At 43.3% G+C, this 16,834-nt stretch overlaps 2 protein-coding genes across 8 annotated transcripts in view; one reads left to right on the forward strand and one right to left on the reverse strand.

Moving 5' to 3' along the window:
* The window catches only part of PIGB (phosphatidylinositol glycan anchor biosynthesis class B), a 29,221-nt gene extending 19,860 nt beyond the window's left edge, over nt 1–9,361 (reverse strand). The window contains exons 1-4 of the mRNA XM_015564746.1: nt 9,213–9,361; nt 7,422–7,562; nt 6,867–6,984; nt 1,954–2,058 (exon numbers count right to left, since the gene is read on the reverse strand). Of these exons, the coding sequence (XP_015420232.1) occupies nt 1,954–2,058; nt 6,867–6,984; nt 7,422–7,562; nt 9,213–9,337 (489 nt within the window). The 5' untranslated portion in view covers nt 9,338–9,361. The remainder of the gene's footprint in view (nt 1–1,953; nt 2,059–6,866; nt 6,985–7,421; nt 7,563–9,212) is intronic.
* On the forward strand, nt 9,213–12,677 carry LOC102767206 (protein PIGBOS1-like). Of its 7 annotated transcripts, none has more exons than XM_015564752.1 (2): nt 9,213–9,378; nt 12,306–12,677. In XM_015564752.1, the coding sequence occupies exon 2, from the start codon at nt 12,380–12,382 to the stop codon at nt 12,542–12,544; it is 165 nt and encodes a 54-aa protein (XP_015420238.1). In that variant the 5' UTR covers nt 9,213–9,378; nt 12,306–12,379; the 3' UTR covers nt 12,545–12,677. The 7 variants fall into 7 exon arrangements, with proteins under 7 accessions (XP_015420238.1, XP_015420233.1, XP_015420234.1 ...); XM_015564747.1 differs by lacking the exon at nt 9,213–9,378 and adding an exon at nt 9,394–11,078; XM_015564748.1 differs by lacking the exon at nt 9,213–9,378 and adding an exon at nt 9,394–9,728.
* The last annotated feature ends 4,157 nt before the right edge of the window (nt 12,678–16,834 follow it).

Here is a 16,834-nt window from a genome sequence, read left to right on the forward strand (position 1 = left end):
TATGGCTCTACCCCATCACACACAGAGCAGGGCCCAGGGGGTGGGGGGGTTGGGGCGCCGCACCCTGTCACACACAGAACCGCAGAGCAATCAGGAGTTTGGGGAGCTCCCCTCTATCAGGCACAGAGCAGGGCCGATCAGGGGGTTGGGGCGCCTTCCCCTGTCAGGAACAGAGCAGGGCCGATAGTGAGGTTGTGGCCCCACCCCCGTCACACACAGAGCCGCAGGGCGATCAGGGGGTTTGGGCGCTGCCCCCTGTCATGCTGATCCCGGTGCCAGGAGACCTCGTGGCTCCGCTGATCCCGGTGCTGGGAGGCATATTACTCTTTTACTATATAGAATAGAGGCCTGGTGCATGGGTGGGGGCTGCCTGGTTTGCCCTGAAGGGTGTCCCGGATCAGGGTGGGGGTCCCCACTGGGGTGCCTGGCCAGCCTGGGTGAGGGGATGATGGCTGTTTGCAGCTGGTCACACCCCCTTCAGCGTTGGGGGTCCCCACTGGGGTGCCGGGCCAGTCTGGGTGAGGGGCTGAGGGCTGTTTTCAGGCTGGGACTGAAGTTCCCAATTGCTCCTTTTTTTCTTTTTTTAATTCTGAGTCAGCTTTAGCTCTGAGGCTCCAGCTCTTAGGCCTCCGCTCCTGAAAGCAGGTATCTGGTTTGTTTAGGTTCTACAATCGAAACTCTGTATCAACTCCAGGTCTGAGATCCCAGCTAGCTGAAAGCTGGTTTCTGAGGTTTAGTTTAGCTTCTATTTTTGTAACTAAGTTTCAAACTGCCAGCTCAGAAGCCGGCAGCAGCAGGCGGGAACGTTGGTTTCCTCCGTCACTGAAGCAAGCAAGCCAGCCTCATGTTAGTTTCAAGCTGCCTGGCTGCCAGCCGCCATCTTGGCTGGCAGTTAATTTGCATATCTCGCTGATTAGCCAATGGGAAGGGTAGCGGTCATACACCAATTACCATGTTTCTCTTTTATTAGATAGGATTATATTCTAGTATTGTGTTGGTTAATTGGTACCTTGGAATTTGGAACAAACTTGCCAATAAAAACAATGCAAAAAAGGTAGTAAGATTTCTAGGCAGCTCAAATAAGCTTACTTAATTTAGGAAAGAGCCAAAGTGAAATAACAATACTACAGCATCCGATCACTCTTCAGGATATGGCTTAAATGGGAAAATCCATTCAAGGTTTGAATGGGAGATCAGGAATCTATCTCCCCACTGTGAAATAAGCTAAATGACAGGACAGCCTTCTACTCCACATGCTCTCCCTTACAGAGTCCAGCTGATTAAACACTAACCAAAGCTGGACCAATGTTTTAATGAAAAGGCATTTCCCAGGCTGAGTCTCAGGTAGCTGGAGGAATAGTGGACAGGGTTGTAAAAGGCTGAGGCAACTTGTGAGATAGGCAGAGATTTAGAACTATTCCTACTGGTGAGGCAAGGACTCTGACAGTTGGGAGGAATGAAGGTGCTTCCAGAGGAGACATCCTAGGTCAGTGATGGTGAACCTATGACACATGTGTCAGAGGTGACACGCAAACTCATTTTTTTGGTTGATTTTTCTTTGTTAAATGGCATTTAAATATATAAAATAAATATCAAAAATATAAGTCTTTGTTTTACTATGGTTACAAATATAAAAAAATTTCTATATGTGACATGGCACCAGAGTTAAGTTAGGGTTTTTCAAAATGCTGACATGCTGAGCTCAAAAGGTTCGCCATCACTGTCCTAGGTTCACCCCCTCACAGGGTTTGAGGACATCAGTGACTTCCACCACCTCGAGTCCCATCAGAAGAGAGATGGTGTGCGCCATTCGCATTTTACTCTTCTTAATTATGGAAGTACTCTATAAAATTGTATGAATTATCTTCTGAAACTGGTTTTGGAATCGATATTGTTTATGCTCACAGGAATGAAAATAACTGGCATATAGTTTCTAAAGTGTTGAGGACTTACCACCCATCTTGCTACTTGCTGATTTTCTAGTTGCTTCATTAATGAGTAAAGCCTCAAGTCGGCTATAGCAGACAGAAGTGCTTGGGCAAGTCTAGGAATCCAAATCTTCATTAATTAAAAAAAAGAAAGAAAAGAAAAACATCTGTTGGTTCACACTGAATTATCATAAGAAATCAACAAGCTAATCCAACTATCACCACACACACACACACACACACACAAATTTTAATTTAAATAGACAACAAACCATTTCGTGTTAAGGTTCTATTTTAGAAGCATATCTAGTTATTTTCATTAGCATAACAATACATAATTTTTAATAAAACTTATACAGTACTGTATGCTAGGTATCATATTAAGTATATATTTAATTTTATTTTAAAATTTTTAAAATTTTTATTTTTGTTAATCCTCACCTGAGGATATTTTTCCATCGATTTTTAAGGAGAGTGGAAGAAAGAGGGAAAGACAGAAGAAACATCAATGTGAGAGAGACATACTGATTGGTTGCCTCCTGCACAAGCCCTGACCAGGACCCGGGCTGGGGAGGAGCCTACAACCGAGGTACGTACGTGCCCTTGACCGGGATCGAATCAGGGACCCTTTGGTCCAGAGGCCCACACTCTATCCACTGAACTAAACTGGCTAGGGCTTAAGTATATATTTATATGTAACAGCTCATTCAGTCTTCCTAACAATCCTATGAAATTGATACTGTTTTATAAATGACAAAACTGAGACACAGAGAGGTTAGGTAATTTTCTCAAGGCTGTACAGCTAGTTAGTGTAAAAGCCAGGATTCAAACCCAGTCTCCCTGACTCCAAAGCCTGTGCTCTTAACTATTGTTACATTGTTTCCCCATCTTGCAATATAAATAATAAAATAATATTCAGATAACATTAAAGAGCAAATTTAAACTAAAAAGGAAATATATTGTCTAGGGGTTGGCAAAAGTAGGTTTACAGTTGTGAGTACGTGAAACCCAAAGTTAATTATTTAATTATTACTAGAGGCCCAACACATGAAATTCGTGCGGGGGAGGGGGTGTCCCCTCAGCCCGGCCTGCACCCTCTAGCAGTCCGGGAGCCCTCACTCCTTACCCCTGCCTGCTCCTTACCACTCCCTACCACTCAGCTGGCTGCTCCTTAGTGCTGCCACAGAGGCGGGAGAAGCTCCAGCCACTGCTGCTGTGCTCGCCAGCCGTGAGCCAGCTTCTGGCTGAGCGGTGCTCTCCCTGTGGGAGTGCACTGACCACTAGGGGGCAGCTCCTGCACTGAACGTCTGCCCCCTGGTGGTCAGTGTGCATCATAGCGACCAGTAGTTCCACTGTTTAGTCAATTTGCATATTAGGCTTTTATTATATAGGATTTTCCATATGAACAACTGTAAACCTACTTTTGCCACCCCTGTAGTATAACTTAATTAAAGATAGTAATTCTAATGCTATACATTAGCATCTTAAGAGTTTTTTTTTAAATGTGTCATAGTTATTATCAAAATAACACTGCTGGTAAAGCATAATTTAATAATTTGTTAAAAAATGTTTTTAAAAACATGTAGATTTGTATTTTTGTTGCCTCAAACTTCATTAACTTTACATTATAATTAGAGTTGCTTAACTTTCAGTTGTCAGTGGCATCTAACACTTTAGCTTTGTATTCCTTTTCTTTGCCAATAACCTATAAATGAATGTGTAAATCTTAGAGTTACAAGTATGCTGTACTTCATAATTTCACTTAAACTGTGCCCTATAAAATACAGTAAAGGGCACCTATTACATACCTTCTATTTACTCTGCATTGAGATCTATAAGCTTCATTCTCACCTCCTGGGCCTGAAAGTAGTTCATTTGAAAACTCAATTTGGCTACAAACTTAATGAGCCAACAGTGTGAGGTAGCCACTAAAAAACTAAAATAATCTTTGTGCCCTGAGAGAAGAAGAATACTTATGAAGTAATGGTCTCACTATACTATTTTGAAGTAGTTACCCTAGCTTTCAATATTGGTTTCAGTTTGGAGATCCACATTTTCAGATGGATATTAATTAGAAGATGTTTAGAGGACATTATTGATTATGAGGTTTAGAACTAGAGTTGTTTATCCTGGATAAATAAAACTTTTTGAAGGGTTGTCATATAGAAATTTTAAATTTAAAAGAAGGTAGATTTTGCCCGGGTCAGTGTGGCTCAGTTGGTTGTCGGGGTACATGCCTGGGTTGTAGGCTTGATCCTTGGTGGGATTGTGCAGGAGGCAGCCAATCTCACACCCATGTTTCTCTCCTTCCCTCTCTCTCTACAAATCAATCAAATCTTTAAAAATGAAAAATAAAAGGTAGATTTTAGCTCAATACAAAAATAAGTGGAGATGTAAATTTCCGTTATTAGCAGTATTTCCAGACAGTTAAGATACCATCATTTTCCAGGTTATGCTAAGGACCAGAAAAGAATTAAGAAATACTTTCATATGGTTTCTGGAAAATACAAAGTAGCGGTGTGGGGCAAAGAGAAGAAAACATGTCAGGGGTAAATCTTGAGGACGAGGCCTGTGTTGGCAGCCTACCATTCTATATTCCTGTTCTTTAAGCTCCTAATTCCTCCCTTAAGCTCCAGGAGCCAAATGCCCTTCACCATCTTCTGACTACTCAAAGCCCCGCTGTGGTACCCATCAGGTCTCCTTTCTTATCCCTCTTCTCACATGTTCTAAGCCAGCACTAACTGTCCAGCAGAAATAGAATGTGAACCAAACAAAGTAAAATATCACAAGCAAGTAAAATGAATTTTAGTTACTTTATTTAACCCAATATATCTAAAATATTATCATTTCAACATTTTAATCAATATAAAATATTATAAGTATTTTATATTATTTTATACTAGGTCTTGGACATCCAGTATGTACTTTATACTTATAGCACTCCTCAATTTGGACTAGTCACAAATATTTAATAACTGCATGTGATTAGTGGCTACCATATCAGACAGTGCGGTGCTAAGTCATCCCTCATTTTGTGCATACACCTCATGCAGTTTGAAGAGAAGCGATCTGTGAAGAGCATTAGGCTGTGAATAAGTAGACCTTGGACCTAGTTTTAGCTCTGCTTTAAACATGCTGTGACCCTGGTCTATGTACTTCACTTCTCTGACCCCTTCTAGTTCAAAATTATATCACCTTTATTTAGAATAATCAATATGAGAGTATGAATGACTGATGATAGCATCCTAATTTTCTCTACCTGGAATTTCACCAGGTGCTTTTTTGGCAGAGATGGTAGCATGGGGTGGGGATGGAGACCAGGGGAGGTTTCCTCTTAATCACAAAATGGCCAAGTGGGCCAGCTACAGTGAACAGGGCTTGGAGGAAGAGGATGTTTTCTTGAAGACCCCTTCATTGATAATAAAACCTATTCCTGAGATATAAGATTTCCTTGATGACATCATGTATATCCAGACTTAATGGATACTCTGCATGATCAGTTGTCATATAGAAATCTTAAATTTAAAAGAAGGTAGATTTTGCCCGGGTCAGTGTGGCTCAGTTGGTTGTCGGGGTACATGCCTGGGTTGTAGGCTTGATCCTTGGTGGGATTGTGCAGGAGGCAGCCAATCTCACACCCATGTTTCTCTCTCTCCCTCTCTCTCTAAAAATCAATCAAATCTTTAAAAATGAAAAATTGGTTGGCCCTGAGAGAAGAAAAGAGAATTCACAGCTCCTAAGTTCTACCCGTGTCGGTGAAACTCTGCTACCATTCAGGATAGTTCCATGAGAAACATAGGTCTGATCCTTGTTTCTTTTTTTTTTTTAATATATTTTATTGATTTTTTACAGAGAGGAAGAGAGACAGAGTTAGAAACATCGATCAGCCGCCTCCTGCACATCTCCCACTGGGGATGTGCCCGCAACCCAGGTACATGCCCTTGACCGGAATCGAACCTGGGACCCTTCAGTCCGCAGGCCGACGCTCCATCCATTGAGCCAAACCGGTTTCGGCTGATCCTTGTTTCTTAATAATGGGGAATCAAATATCATTGCAAAGGGGAGGGTATAATCTTGCCTTTAATTTTTTTAAATCCCAGAACCTCAATGTCTTTCAGGCTTTAAAAAAAAAAAAACCCTCAGGATTTGGACTGCCTTTGGAATTCTGGGGTACTTCTCTAACAGAATATGGGAAGACCCCAAGTGCTGAGGCCAACTTGATGATAGCTCAAAGGATCTTGACAATGAGGTCAGAGAAACTTGTGTTCTATTAGTTCTTCCTTTGTATTCTCTCCTGGCAAATAACTCCAGAAATTCATGTTCCAGGAATTACAACCCTACTTACTATTGAGGCCTAATTACAATGTAGCACAATGATTGTGCATATCATTAAATTTTTGCCAAATTGATTTTGTCTAAGTTTTAATTACAACACAATTCTTAGTGTGTTTATATGTGTTTAATCTTCATAAGCTCATATAACATGGTCTTCAGCTCACAAGTAAAAAAAAACACAAGATACAACCTGCTCTCAAGTGACTCTTTATGAAGGATCCAAATAATTAATATATAATGTAATCATTCTGAAAATCTTAACAGGATTGCTCCCAGCAGGACACTTTCATGCTCAGTCTTGTATTTTAGCGCATATTGAAGAGCTACATCAGACCCAGCACGTCTTTGGAACCCTGTGCTTCCCAGCAATGGTCAGAGTAGCCTTTTAAAAAATGAACTTTATGATACCAATAATACCATTTAGTTAATATAGACTAACCTTTAAAAAAGAATGGAATGGGAGGGTAGGGGCAGGGTGGAGGCGGTCAATCGGGGGAAAAAAGGAAACAACTGTAATACTTTCAACAAGATACATTAAAAAAATAAAAAGGATGGAATAATCTACTTTTAAGAACTATTCTGATTACTTTTATTTAAACTTACCAGCAACTGAACACTATCATTCCCCAAAAGATGCAGAATCTTGTACATGCTTGCAAAGATTAAGGGGTAAGTGTAACCCCTCAATCTTTCTGTCCATTCCCAGGTCAAATAACCATAATTAGTAATATTAAGGACTAATTTTAAATAGCACTGAAACAAAACCAATTTTCATTTCCATATATATAAAACTGTTTTATTTTTTAACACAACAGCTTTAAAACACAGCATTTTATACTAGATATTTAAATTAAAAATGCAATTGGCCAACAAAACTCTTAACGTCTTCAAGGCAGGAATGTGTTTTTTTAGTTCATATATTTTCTCCACAGTTCTGAGCACTGTGGAAATATATGCTAAAGGTGAAGTCATGTACATTAACATCAAGTAAATATACAGATGAAATATTAGCATAAAATAATGGCATACTTTGATAAATTAAAATTATTTGGAGAAAATACAGAGGATTGACTGAAAACGTATTAACAGAAAGTAACACAATTCCCAAGATGAACTGAATACATATTTCCAATCTGGACAAGAAACTACAAAGGATATTTGAAAACCATATGATGTGCAACTTCAAGAGACTGCCAGTACTCATCTGGAACAAAACTTGTCTGGACTAAAAAGCAGTTACATATTCGTAATGCTACGGTAAACAAGACCAGATAAATGTTCTCACCAAGAAGACCTGAAAAACAAAACAGGTAATTGTGGCGCAAAAGTCAGGCAAGTTCCGCTTGCAGAGCTATGATCTGCTGCTCTGGCGGCCCCTTGCGCAGGGTGGTGAGGCACAGCGGTGAACTCTGACCCCTCCACACTACCCTCCCAGCACCACGGGGTGATTTACCACTCCTGTCATTTAACCAACTTATTGTACAAGGAGAAAATATTGAAAAAGAGATTGGGTTAACTAAGGCCTTAGGTAGATTACTTTATCCTATATATGTATGTAAAGAAAGAAACCAACTAACAAATTACTAACTTAGGAAACAACTGTAATAGGTGCCGAACAGTAGCTTATAAAATGATCTGTACATTTAAAAAATATATATTTTTTATTGATTTCAGAGAGGGAGGGAGGGAAGGAGGGAGGGAGTAATAGAAACATCAATAATGAGAGAGAATCACTGATCACGTCCCCACTGGGGGTGGAGCCCAGAACTCGGGCATGTGCCCTGACCTCATGGTTCACAGATCCAGGCTCAACCACTGAGCATGCCCGCTGGGCGATCTGTGCATTTTTAATTAGCACTAGTGGCGTATACAAATGCCAGGCACTGAGTTTATCCCTTCTCATGCACTATCTCATTTAATCCTCAAAACAATGCCACGGGGTAGATATTAGCCCATTTCACAAATGAGGAAACTGAGGCTGGGAAATAAATTGCCTTGTCTAAAGTCAAAAAAGTTGCAAATGACTAAACAGGATTGATTCCAAAGCAGGTCTGTCTGCTGACTCCAACACCCTGCTCTTAGCCATAGATGGAGCCGATAGGCTGAATACAGGGTTTAAAATGGTTTTTAAAAAATCCTCACCAGAGGATGTGTTCATTGATTTTAGAGAGGGAGGGAGGGAGAGAGAGGGAGGAGGGGTGTGTGTAGAAATATCAATGCGAGAGAAACCTCGATTGGTTGCTTCCCTTACAGCGCCCCCCCCTCCCCCCAAGGCAATGGAACCCGCAACCAGAGCAAGCGCCCTGACGGGGAATCAATCCCACCGCCTTTCAGTGCACGGGCGGGCGCTCCAACCAACTGAGCCACACGGGCCAGGGCCAGAGCATTTTTTAAAAAATATATTTTATTGATTTTTTACAGAGAAGAAGGGAGAGGGATAGTTAGAAACATTGATGAGAGAGAAACATCGATCAGCTGCCTCCTGCACGCCCCCCAGTGAGGATGTGCCCGCAACCAAGGTACATGCCCTTGACCGGAATCGAACCTGGGACCCTTGAGTCCATAGGCCGACGCTCTATCCAGAGCCAAACCGGTTCGGCCATTTTTTTTTTTTAATTTGAATTTAGTGCCCCGAATGAATGGGAAGTCCATTTTTATATTACCCCCCCCCCCAACTTGCTGGGGTGATTTTTCCTGCCATGTCATCCTGACCCGAGAAGGCAGAGAAGGCAAAGGCGGTAAATGAACTAAGGCGGGCGGGACCTGGACGCACTCCGGGAGCCAGCCCCTCGAGGCTGCGGGGGCCGGTGCCCTCTCTAACAGGCTGGCCTCGCCATGCCCACGCACTTCCCCGGCGGGGAGGGCGCCTTCCATCCCGCAGGACCGGGGTCCAGGATCCCGCAGCGAGCGCACTAGTCAGGACTTCCTGCCCCCGCCCCAGCAGGCGGAGCCCTCGCTCCATCCTGGGGGCTGAGGTACAAGGCCGACTTTCTCTTCCGCAGCTTCACCTTCTCGCGGGAGCGGTTCTGGAGGCCGCGGAAAAAGAGGCTGCGGTCGCCCGGCTCCCGCTCCATCCCGCAGGTGCTGCAGGTCCCGGGCCCCCTTCCGGCGCGAGGTAGGGGAGCGCGCGCCGCTTCGGGGCGCACTAAGTTTGGCCTCGGCGAGCTGCCGTCCGGGCGGGCGCAGAGGGAGCCGGGAAAGGGCGACTTTCGCCAACTCCGCGGGCAGTGGCTTCGCCGCCGGATGCTGTAGGTTTGGGCCCGGCGGCTAAACTTGGCCGAGGGCTGCCCACACTTTCCCGGAGGCACTTTCTTCCGCCCGGGCTGCTGCCGCCTGGGGTTTGGTGACCTGTGCGCCGGGGACCGAGAACCCGCTGGAATAATGGTCGGACCTCGCCTCTGCGCGGACAGGCGGGAGGCGGGGTCAGTGGCTGGGAGAGGAGCGAGCGGGGGAGACGTCTGAAGGGTAATGAGAGGCGCACAGGCATACCTCGTGTCGTTGCGCTCTGCTTTATTGCGCCTCGCAGATATTGCGGGGGTTTTTCCCTTTTTGGGTGTTTTACAACTTGAAGGTTTCTGGCAACCCCGTGAAGAGCAAGTCTACCAGCGCCATTTTTCTAACAGCATTTGCTCACTTTGTGTCTGTGTGTCACGTTTTGGTAACTCGCAATAGTCTAAACTTTTTCATTGTTGTTTTGTTTGTTACGGGGATCTGTGATCAGTGATCTTCCATGTTACGATTGTAATTATTTCGGGGCGCTGAGAACTGAACTCACAGAAGACCACGAACTTCGAGCTTAATAGATACATGTTTGTGTTCTGGCTGCTCCACAGCCAGGCTTTGCCCCCACGGGCTCCCTCTCCTCCCGCCCGACTTCCTACTCCCTGACATACAGCGACATCCGAGCTGGGCCAGCAGGTAAGCCGGCAATGGCCCCTAAGTGTCCAGGCGAAAGGAAGAGTCGCACGTCTCTCACCTTAAATCAGAAGCTGGAAATGATCAAGCTGAGCGAGGAGGGCCTGTCAAAGGCCGAGATCGGCCGGAAGTTGGGGCTCCTGCGCCAAACCGTGAGCCAGGTGGTGAACGCCAAGGAGAAGTTCCTGAAGGAGCGGGAGAGCGCCACGCCGCTGAACACGCGCATGATCCGGAAGCGCAACAGCCTGATCGCCGACATGGAGAAGGTCCTCGTGGTCTGGATGGAGGACCAGGCCAACCACAACATCCCCCTGAGCCAGAGCCTGATCCAGAGCAAGGCCCTCACGCTCTTCAACTCCATGAAGGCCGCCAGGGGGGCCGGGGCCGCGGAAGAGAAGTTCGAAGCCAGCAGAGGCTGGTTCAAGAGGTTCAAGGAGAGAAGCCGGTTCCCGAACCTACACGCTCAAGGTGGGGCCGCCGGTGTCTTAGCCGACGAGGCGCTGCTTCTCGTGGACGAGCAGAGGAAGTGGCTCCTTGAGATGGAGCCTACTCCCGGGGAAGACGCGGTGAAGATTGTGGAAATGACAACGAAGGATTTAGAGTATTACATCAACTTAGTGGACAAGGCCGCGGCAGGATTTGAGAGGATTGACTCCAATTTTGAAAGAAGTTCTGCTGCGGGTAAAATGCTGTCCAACAGCATCACGTGCTACAGGGAAATCCTTCGCGAGAGGAAGAGACAGTCCGAGCAGCAGACCTCCCTGCTCACACATTTTAAGAAATGGCTCCGACCGCCCCAGACTCTAGCAGCCACCGCCCTGCGCGATAAGCAGCCATCAACTTCCAAGCAGGACCCTCCGCCAGCAAAAAGATTACGACTCGCTGCAGGGTCAGATGACGGTTAGCATTTTTTTTTAGCAATAAAGTATTTTTTAATTAAGGTATGTATCTTGTTTGTTTTTTTAACATAATGCTGTTGCACACTTACTGGACTTCGGTATAGTGTATACAGCTTTTACACGCACTGGGACACCAAAAGCTTTTGTGTGACTTGCTTTATTGTGATAGTCGCTTTATTGCGGTGGCCTGGAACCACATCTGCAATATCTCCGAGGTATGCCTGTAACGGTCATTAGAAACGTGTTTATGCGGCATTTCACTGTCTGGGTGATCACACAATAACGATTTGTTGAACGGAGTTGACAAGGTAAAGATGACTTAGCCTGTTGCATGGATATGGAAAATGAGGTTCAAAAAGGTAAAATGACTTGGTCCTGGTCAGTTAGCCAGCTGGTGGCAGAAGGGTCATTATCGATTTTCCAAAGAGCAAATGGCTCCTTTTTTTTTTTTTTAACACTTAGCAGACATATTACATTTTAGTGAGATTAAGGGCAAGCTAGTTTCTAGTATACTTTTCTGCCATTAATGATTTTCGTGACCTTCAGGGTTGGTCTAGGAGGCTATGAAATATTGTTATTATAATGGAAATATGTAAAACTTTTACTCTGCTTTCCTCATTCATAAACACCTACCTAGTTTCTCCAGAGACTAAGATGTCAGCAAGGAATATAACTTTCCCAAGAAGTGCTAGAGTCTTAACTCCTCTGTTGTTAGAAGTAAAACCATCCAAATCTCCGTTATATTTTTGTCAAAAATGGATGGCAAATGATTTAGATTTGATGTCTGCTTCTACTTAATAAAGCATCAAAGGAAATTCATGCAATTTTTAGCCTGTTTTAAAAGACCATTGTATTTAATAATACATATTGCCAAAAATATGATAGTAAAGATGGGCTAATAATGAAAAGTAACATTACTCTGTCTCCTACTTCCAGATCAGACTGGTATGCCTTAGAGGCATAAAGAATATGGTTCAACCTTGTCTCACTTCTGCTCTTATAAATTATCCATTGAGAACATTCTGTAATATGATTTAGCTTTTACACCGTCCCCTAATGCTCATTTTCCATACTCCCTAAATATATGTATTCCTAGTTTAGTTAAATCAATAAGTAGTGTTTATATATTATGAGGTAACACTGTTCACTCTGGAACAAACTGGTGACTTGAAACCTTTAAAAAGTATCTTGTACTAATTGCTTTGTTTTCCATTTTCTTTGTACACAGATCTGAAGAGATTTCCTGAGTGGAGTGGAGTTTTTCAAAACCATCTTTGTACTGTGTGGCATTTGTTAAAAAACATGTTTGGGAGAGTGACTCTTCCACAAGCACTTTTTGCTGGCATCCTTGGAATTGCTGGAGGGATATATATTTTTCAACCAATATTTGAACAGTATTCCAGAGATCAGAAGGAATTACAAGAAAAGTTGAAATTGGCAGAGGAATCAGAAAAGAAGAAAAGTTAATACTACAGCGAGTTGAACTGTAATTGCTTAAAGTTCCATTGAAATGATATGTTGACTATAAATAGTCTCATAAAAACTTCTGAAGTACATTTTAAACATATAAATAAATCATAGATGATAATTTTTAAAACTAGTACTGTCAATCTTAATGTTTACTGTACTTTTATTTGCCATCTTATTTCTTTTCATTGGGACAGGTAAATAATTTCCTTTTAAGTAAAAATGAATATTGGAAGGGATATTTTATTTCCTAGAAATATTATATTTTATAAAATAGCTGGGAATGTTATTTACACTAGTGTTTGTAGATGAAGTGAATCAAGTTATCCACCGCAGGCAGAATGTCTCTTTTTTAAAAAAAACACACGTTTTTATTGATTTCAGAGAAGAAGAGAGAGGGAGAGATAGAAACATTAATAATGAGAGAGAATCATTGATCCATGAGCTGTCTCCTGCAGGCTCCCTACTGGAGACCAAGCCCACAGCCCGGGCATGTGCTCCGACCAGGAATCGAACCTGCGATCTCCTGGTTCGCAGGTGGGCACTCAACTACCACGCCACACCAACCAACCAGAGTGTCTCTCAATTAGCCTATAGGTAGCCTTCAACTGCAGCCCTGTCTCATCCCAGGCAGAGTGGAGGGATAAATTGAGAATTGAATTGGCTCAGATCAAATGAGGTTTTAGAGGGGGTATATGGTTTTATATAGGGTGGCAAATATGACATATCTATTTAACCTGCTAAGCAAATTTGCATTAACATTGGTGTTTAGGGAAGAATTAATTTGTTATGAAGCTATTATTCATATAGCTAAAGGACATTTTGAGATTGCTAAGAATGGATACGATTTTTTTGTTTTTTCTTTTGTTTATGTTTGCTTGTATTTTTTTTTTGGATACTATTTAAATATATTTTTATTGATTTTAGAGAGGAAAAGAGAGAGAGAGAGATGTTGAGTGTTTCCTTCCACGACCCGCGTGGAGTAGGGTTCGGTATCTGAAAGAGGAACCGCACAGCAAATGAGAGAAAAAGACACGAGATAATTTTGCAATATTGGAGGTCCAGGCGGGCAAGTCCAACTCAAGGAGAGGGACTTCCACCCATGCTCAGGCTGCTCCAATCTTTTATTGATCTGGAGTAGCCCTTAGGCAGGCGACCCCCCATTAACAGGCAGACTAGCCCATCAGCAAGGATTTACATAATAATAAATGGGGGAGTAGTTTCAGCTACCACTGTCTGGACAAACAGAGGTGGCGCCTAGCTCCGAGCTTTGCTAGGGCTTCAAAGGCACCCAGCCTTCAGGGAGGGGCGGGGGTTCTGTCTATGCTTATCAGATAGTGAAGGCAATAAACAGCTTCCCACAGAGAGAGAGATATGATTGCCTCCTGCACTCCCCCTACAAGGAATCAAGCCCCCAACCCGGGCATGTGCCCTTGATCAGGAATCGAACCTGTGACCTTCTGGTTCATAGGTTGATGTTCAACCACTGAGCCATGCTGACCAGGCTGGCTACTACTTCTTAAGTTAATATTCTTAAACTTGTATTTTCAGTGAGAGCTACAAATGTGATCACACATGTACAAAGTGCTTTTAAAAAATCTGATAGTTGCCGAAACCGGTTTGGCTCAGTGGATAGAGCGTCGGCCTGCAGACTGAAAGGTCCCTGGTTCGATTCCGGTCAAGGGCATGTACCTTGGTTGCGGGCACATCCCCAGTGGGGAGTGTGCAGGAGGCAGCTGGTCGATGTTTCTCTCTCATCGATGTTTCTAGCTCTCTGTCTCTCTCCTTTCCTCTCTGTAAAAAATCAATAAAATATATTTAGATCTATTCTGTTCATCAGTCTATTTTGTTAAATTAGATTCCATATACGAGTGAGGTATGTGATACTTGTCTTTCTCTGACTAGCTTATTTCACTTAGCATAATACTCTCCAGGTCCCTCCATGCTGTCTCAAAGAGTAAAAGATCCTTCTTTTTTACTACTGCATAGTAATCCATAGTGTAAATGTACCACAGCTGCCGGGGTCCAACCCCAGCGGGTCCAGGGGTCCCCAAAGTTGTGGACGGAGTCGGCGAAGAAGGAATGACACGGAGACAGCGTTCAGTTGATCAGCTGCTTTGCCAGAATCTCTAGCCACAATCTCCAGCCAAGTTCTGTGTCCATGTTTTCTTGCTAGGTTCTCCAGCCAGGTTCTCCAGGTTCTCCAGCCAGGTTCTGTAGCCATGTTCTCTCGCTAGGTTCTCCAGCCAGGTTCAGTTTAGATTCTCCAGCCAGGTTCGGTCGCCAGGTTCTGTAGCCGGGTTCTCTTGTCAATTTCTGTAGTCAGGTTCAGTCCAGGATCTTTTGCTATGTTCTCTCCAGCGAAGTTCTAGGTTCTGTGTAGGTTCTGTCTTCTAAGTTCTGTGTGTAGGTTCTGAGTTCTGTCTTCTAAGGTCTGTCTTCTGAGGTCTGCCTTCTAACGTCTGTCGCTAAGTTCTGTCTCTCAGTTCTGTCTTCTGTTGTCTTGTTGCATCTGTATTTATACCAGTTGATTCCAATCCTATCAATCTCTATTCCAAAGGTTAGGGTGTTTCTTATCTCCATTCCAGGGAGTAAAGATTATGTAGTTTAAGCATGATTGTTCGTAGTTAAAGAGATTAATTACCCGCCTGGCAGTTAAGAGGTTTTATTCCCTCCCTAACTTCAGGGGAAAATCCCTACCTGGGGAAACAACCTTTCTCAGAGAGGTGACCTTGATTAAAACACATAGTGCCGAGAAGGTGAGCAAACATATTAAGAACAGTATGCCATATATGCCAGGTCCCTTGAAACAGCAAGGATGGACCAGCTCCCGGCACACAGCTTTTTTATCCACTCATCTACTGATGGACATTTGGGCTGTTTCCAGATGTTAGTTAGTGTAAATTGTGCTGCTATAAACATACGGCTGCATATATTCTTTCTGATTGGTGTTTCGGGTTTCTTAGGATATATTCCTAAAAGTGGGATCACTGGGTCAAATGGCAGTTCTGTATTTAATTTTTTGAGGAAACTATACTGTTTTCCATAATGGCTGCACTAGTCTGCATTCCTACCAGCAGTGCACTAGGGTTCCCTTTTTTCCATATGCTTGCCAGCACTTGTCATTTGTTGAGTTGTTGATGGTAGCCATTTGGACAGGTGTGAGATGGTGCCTCACTGTCATTTTAATTTGCATCTCTCTGATGATCAGTGACTTGGAGCATACATAATAATAAAAGCGTAATATGCTAATTAGACTGCATAGCGACCGACCTTCAGACATCATTCTGGATGTCTTTCCGTATGAAACCACGGTGGTGGGGACTGAGGCAGAGATGATTAGTGGTGATCAGGCAGGCAGGCAAGCAGTTAGGGGCAATCAGGCAAGTAGGCAGAGTGGTTAGGGGCAATCAGGCAGGCAAGCGGTTAGGAGCCAATGGTCCCAGATTGCGAGAGGGATGTCCAACTGACGGTTTAGGCCCGATCCCCGAGGGGTCCCAGGTTGCAGACCAGGCTGAGGGACACCCTCCCCCATCCCATGCATGAAATTTGTGCACCGGGTCTCTAGTTTTTTCATATGTCCCTTGGCCATCTGTATGTTCCTTTTGGAGAAGTGTCTCTTTAGGTCCTTTGCCCATTTTTTAATTGGGTTGTTGGTCTTCCTTTTGTTAAGTTGTATGAGTTCCTTATATATTTTGGATATTAATCCTTTATCAGATGTATCATTGCCAAATATGTTCTCTCATACAGTTGGCTCTCTTTTTGTTTTGTAGATGGTTTCTTTTGCTGTGCAGAAGCTTTTTAGTTTGATGTAGTCCCATTTATTTTCTCCTTAGTTTCCTTTGCCCTAGGGATGTATCCACAAACATATTGCTACGAGATGTCTGAGATTTTGCTGCCTATCGTTTCTTCTAGGATTTTTATGGTTTCACGACTTACATTTAAGTCTTTTATCCATTTTGAGTTTATTCTTGTGTATGGTGTAAGTTGGTAATCTAGTTTCATTTTTTTTGCATGTATCTGTCCAATTTTTCCAACACCATTTATTGAAGAGACTGTCTTGACTCCATGGTATGCTCTTGCCTCCTTTGTGAAATATTAATGGAGCATAATGGCTTGGGTCCATTTCTGGGGTCTCTGTTCAGTTCCATTGAACAGGTACTAGCCTTTTCCAGGCTGTTTTGATTACGGTGGCTTTGTAGTATAACTTGAAATCTGGTATTGTGATTCCTCCAACTTCATTTTTCTTTCTCAAGATTTCTGCTACTATTTGGGGTCTTTTTTTATTTC

This window comes from Myotis davidii, unplaced genomic scaffold, assembly GCF_000327345.1.
Source record: "Myotis davidii unplaced genomic scaffold, ASM32734v1 scaffold1421, whole genome shotgun sequence".
NCBI lineage: Eukaryota > Metazoa > Chordata > Mammalia > Chiroptera > Vespertilionidae > Myotis > Myotis davidii.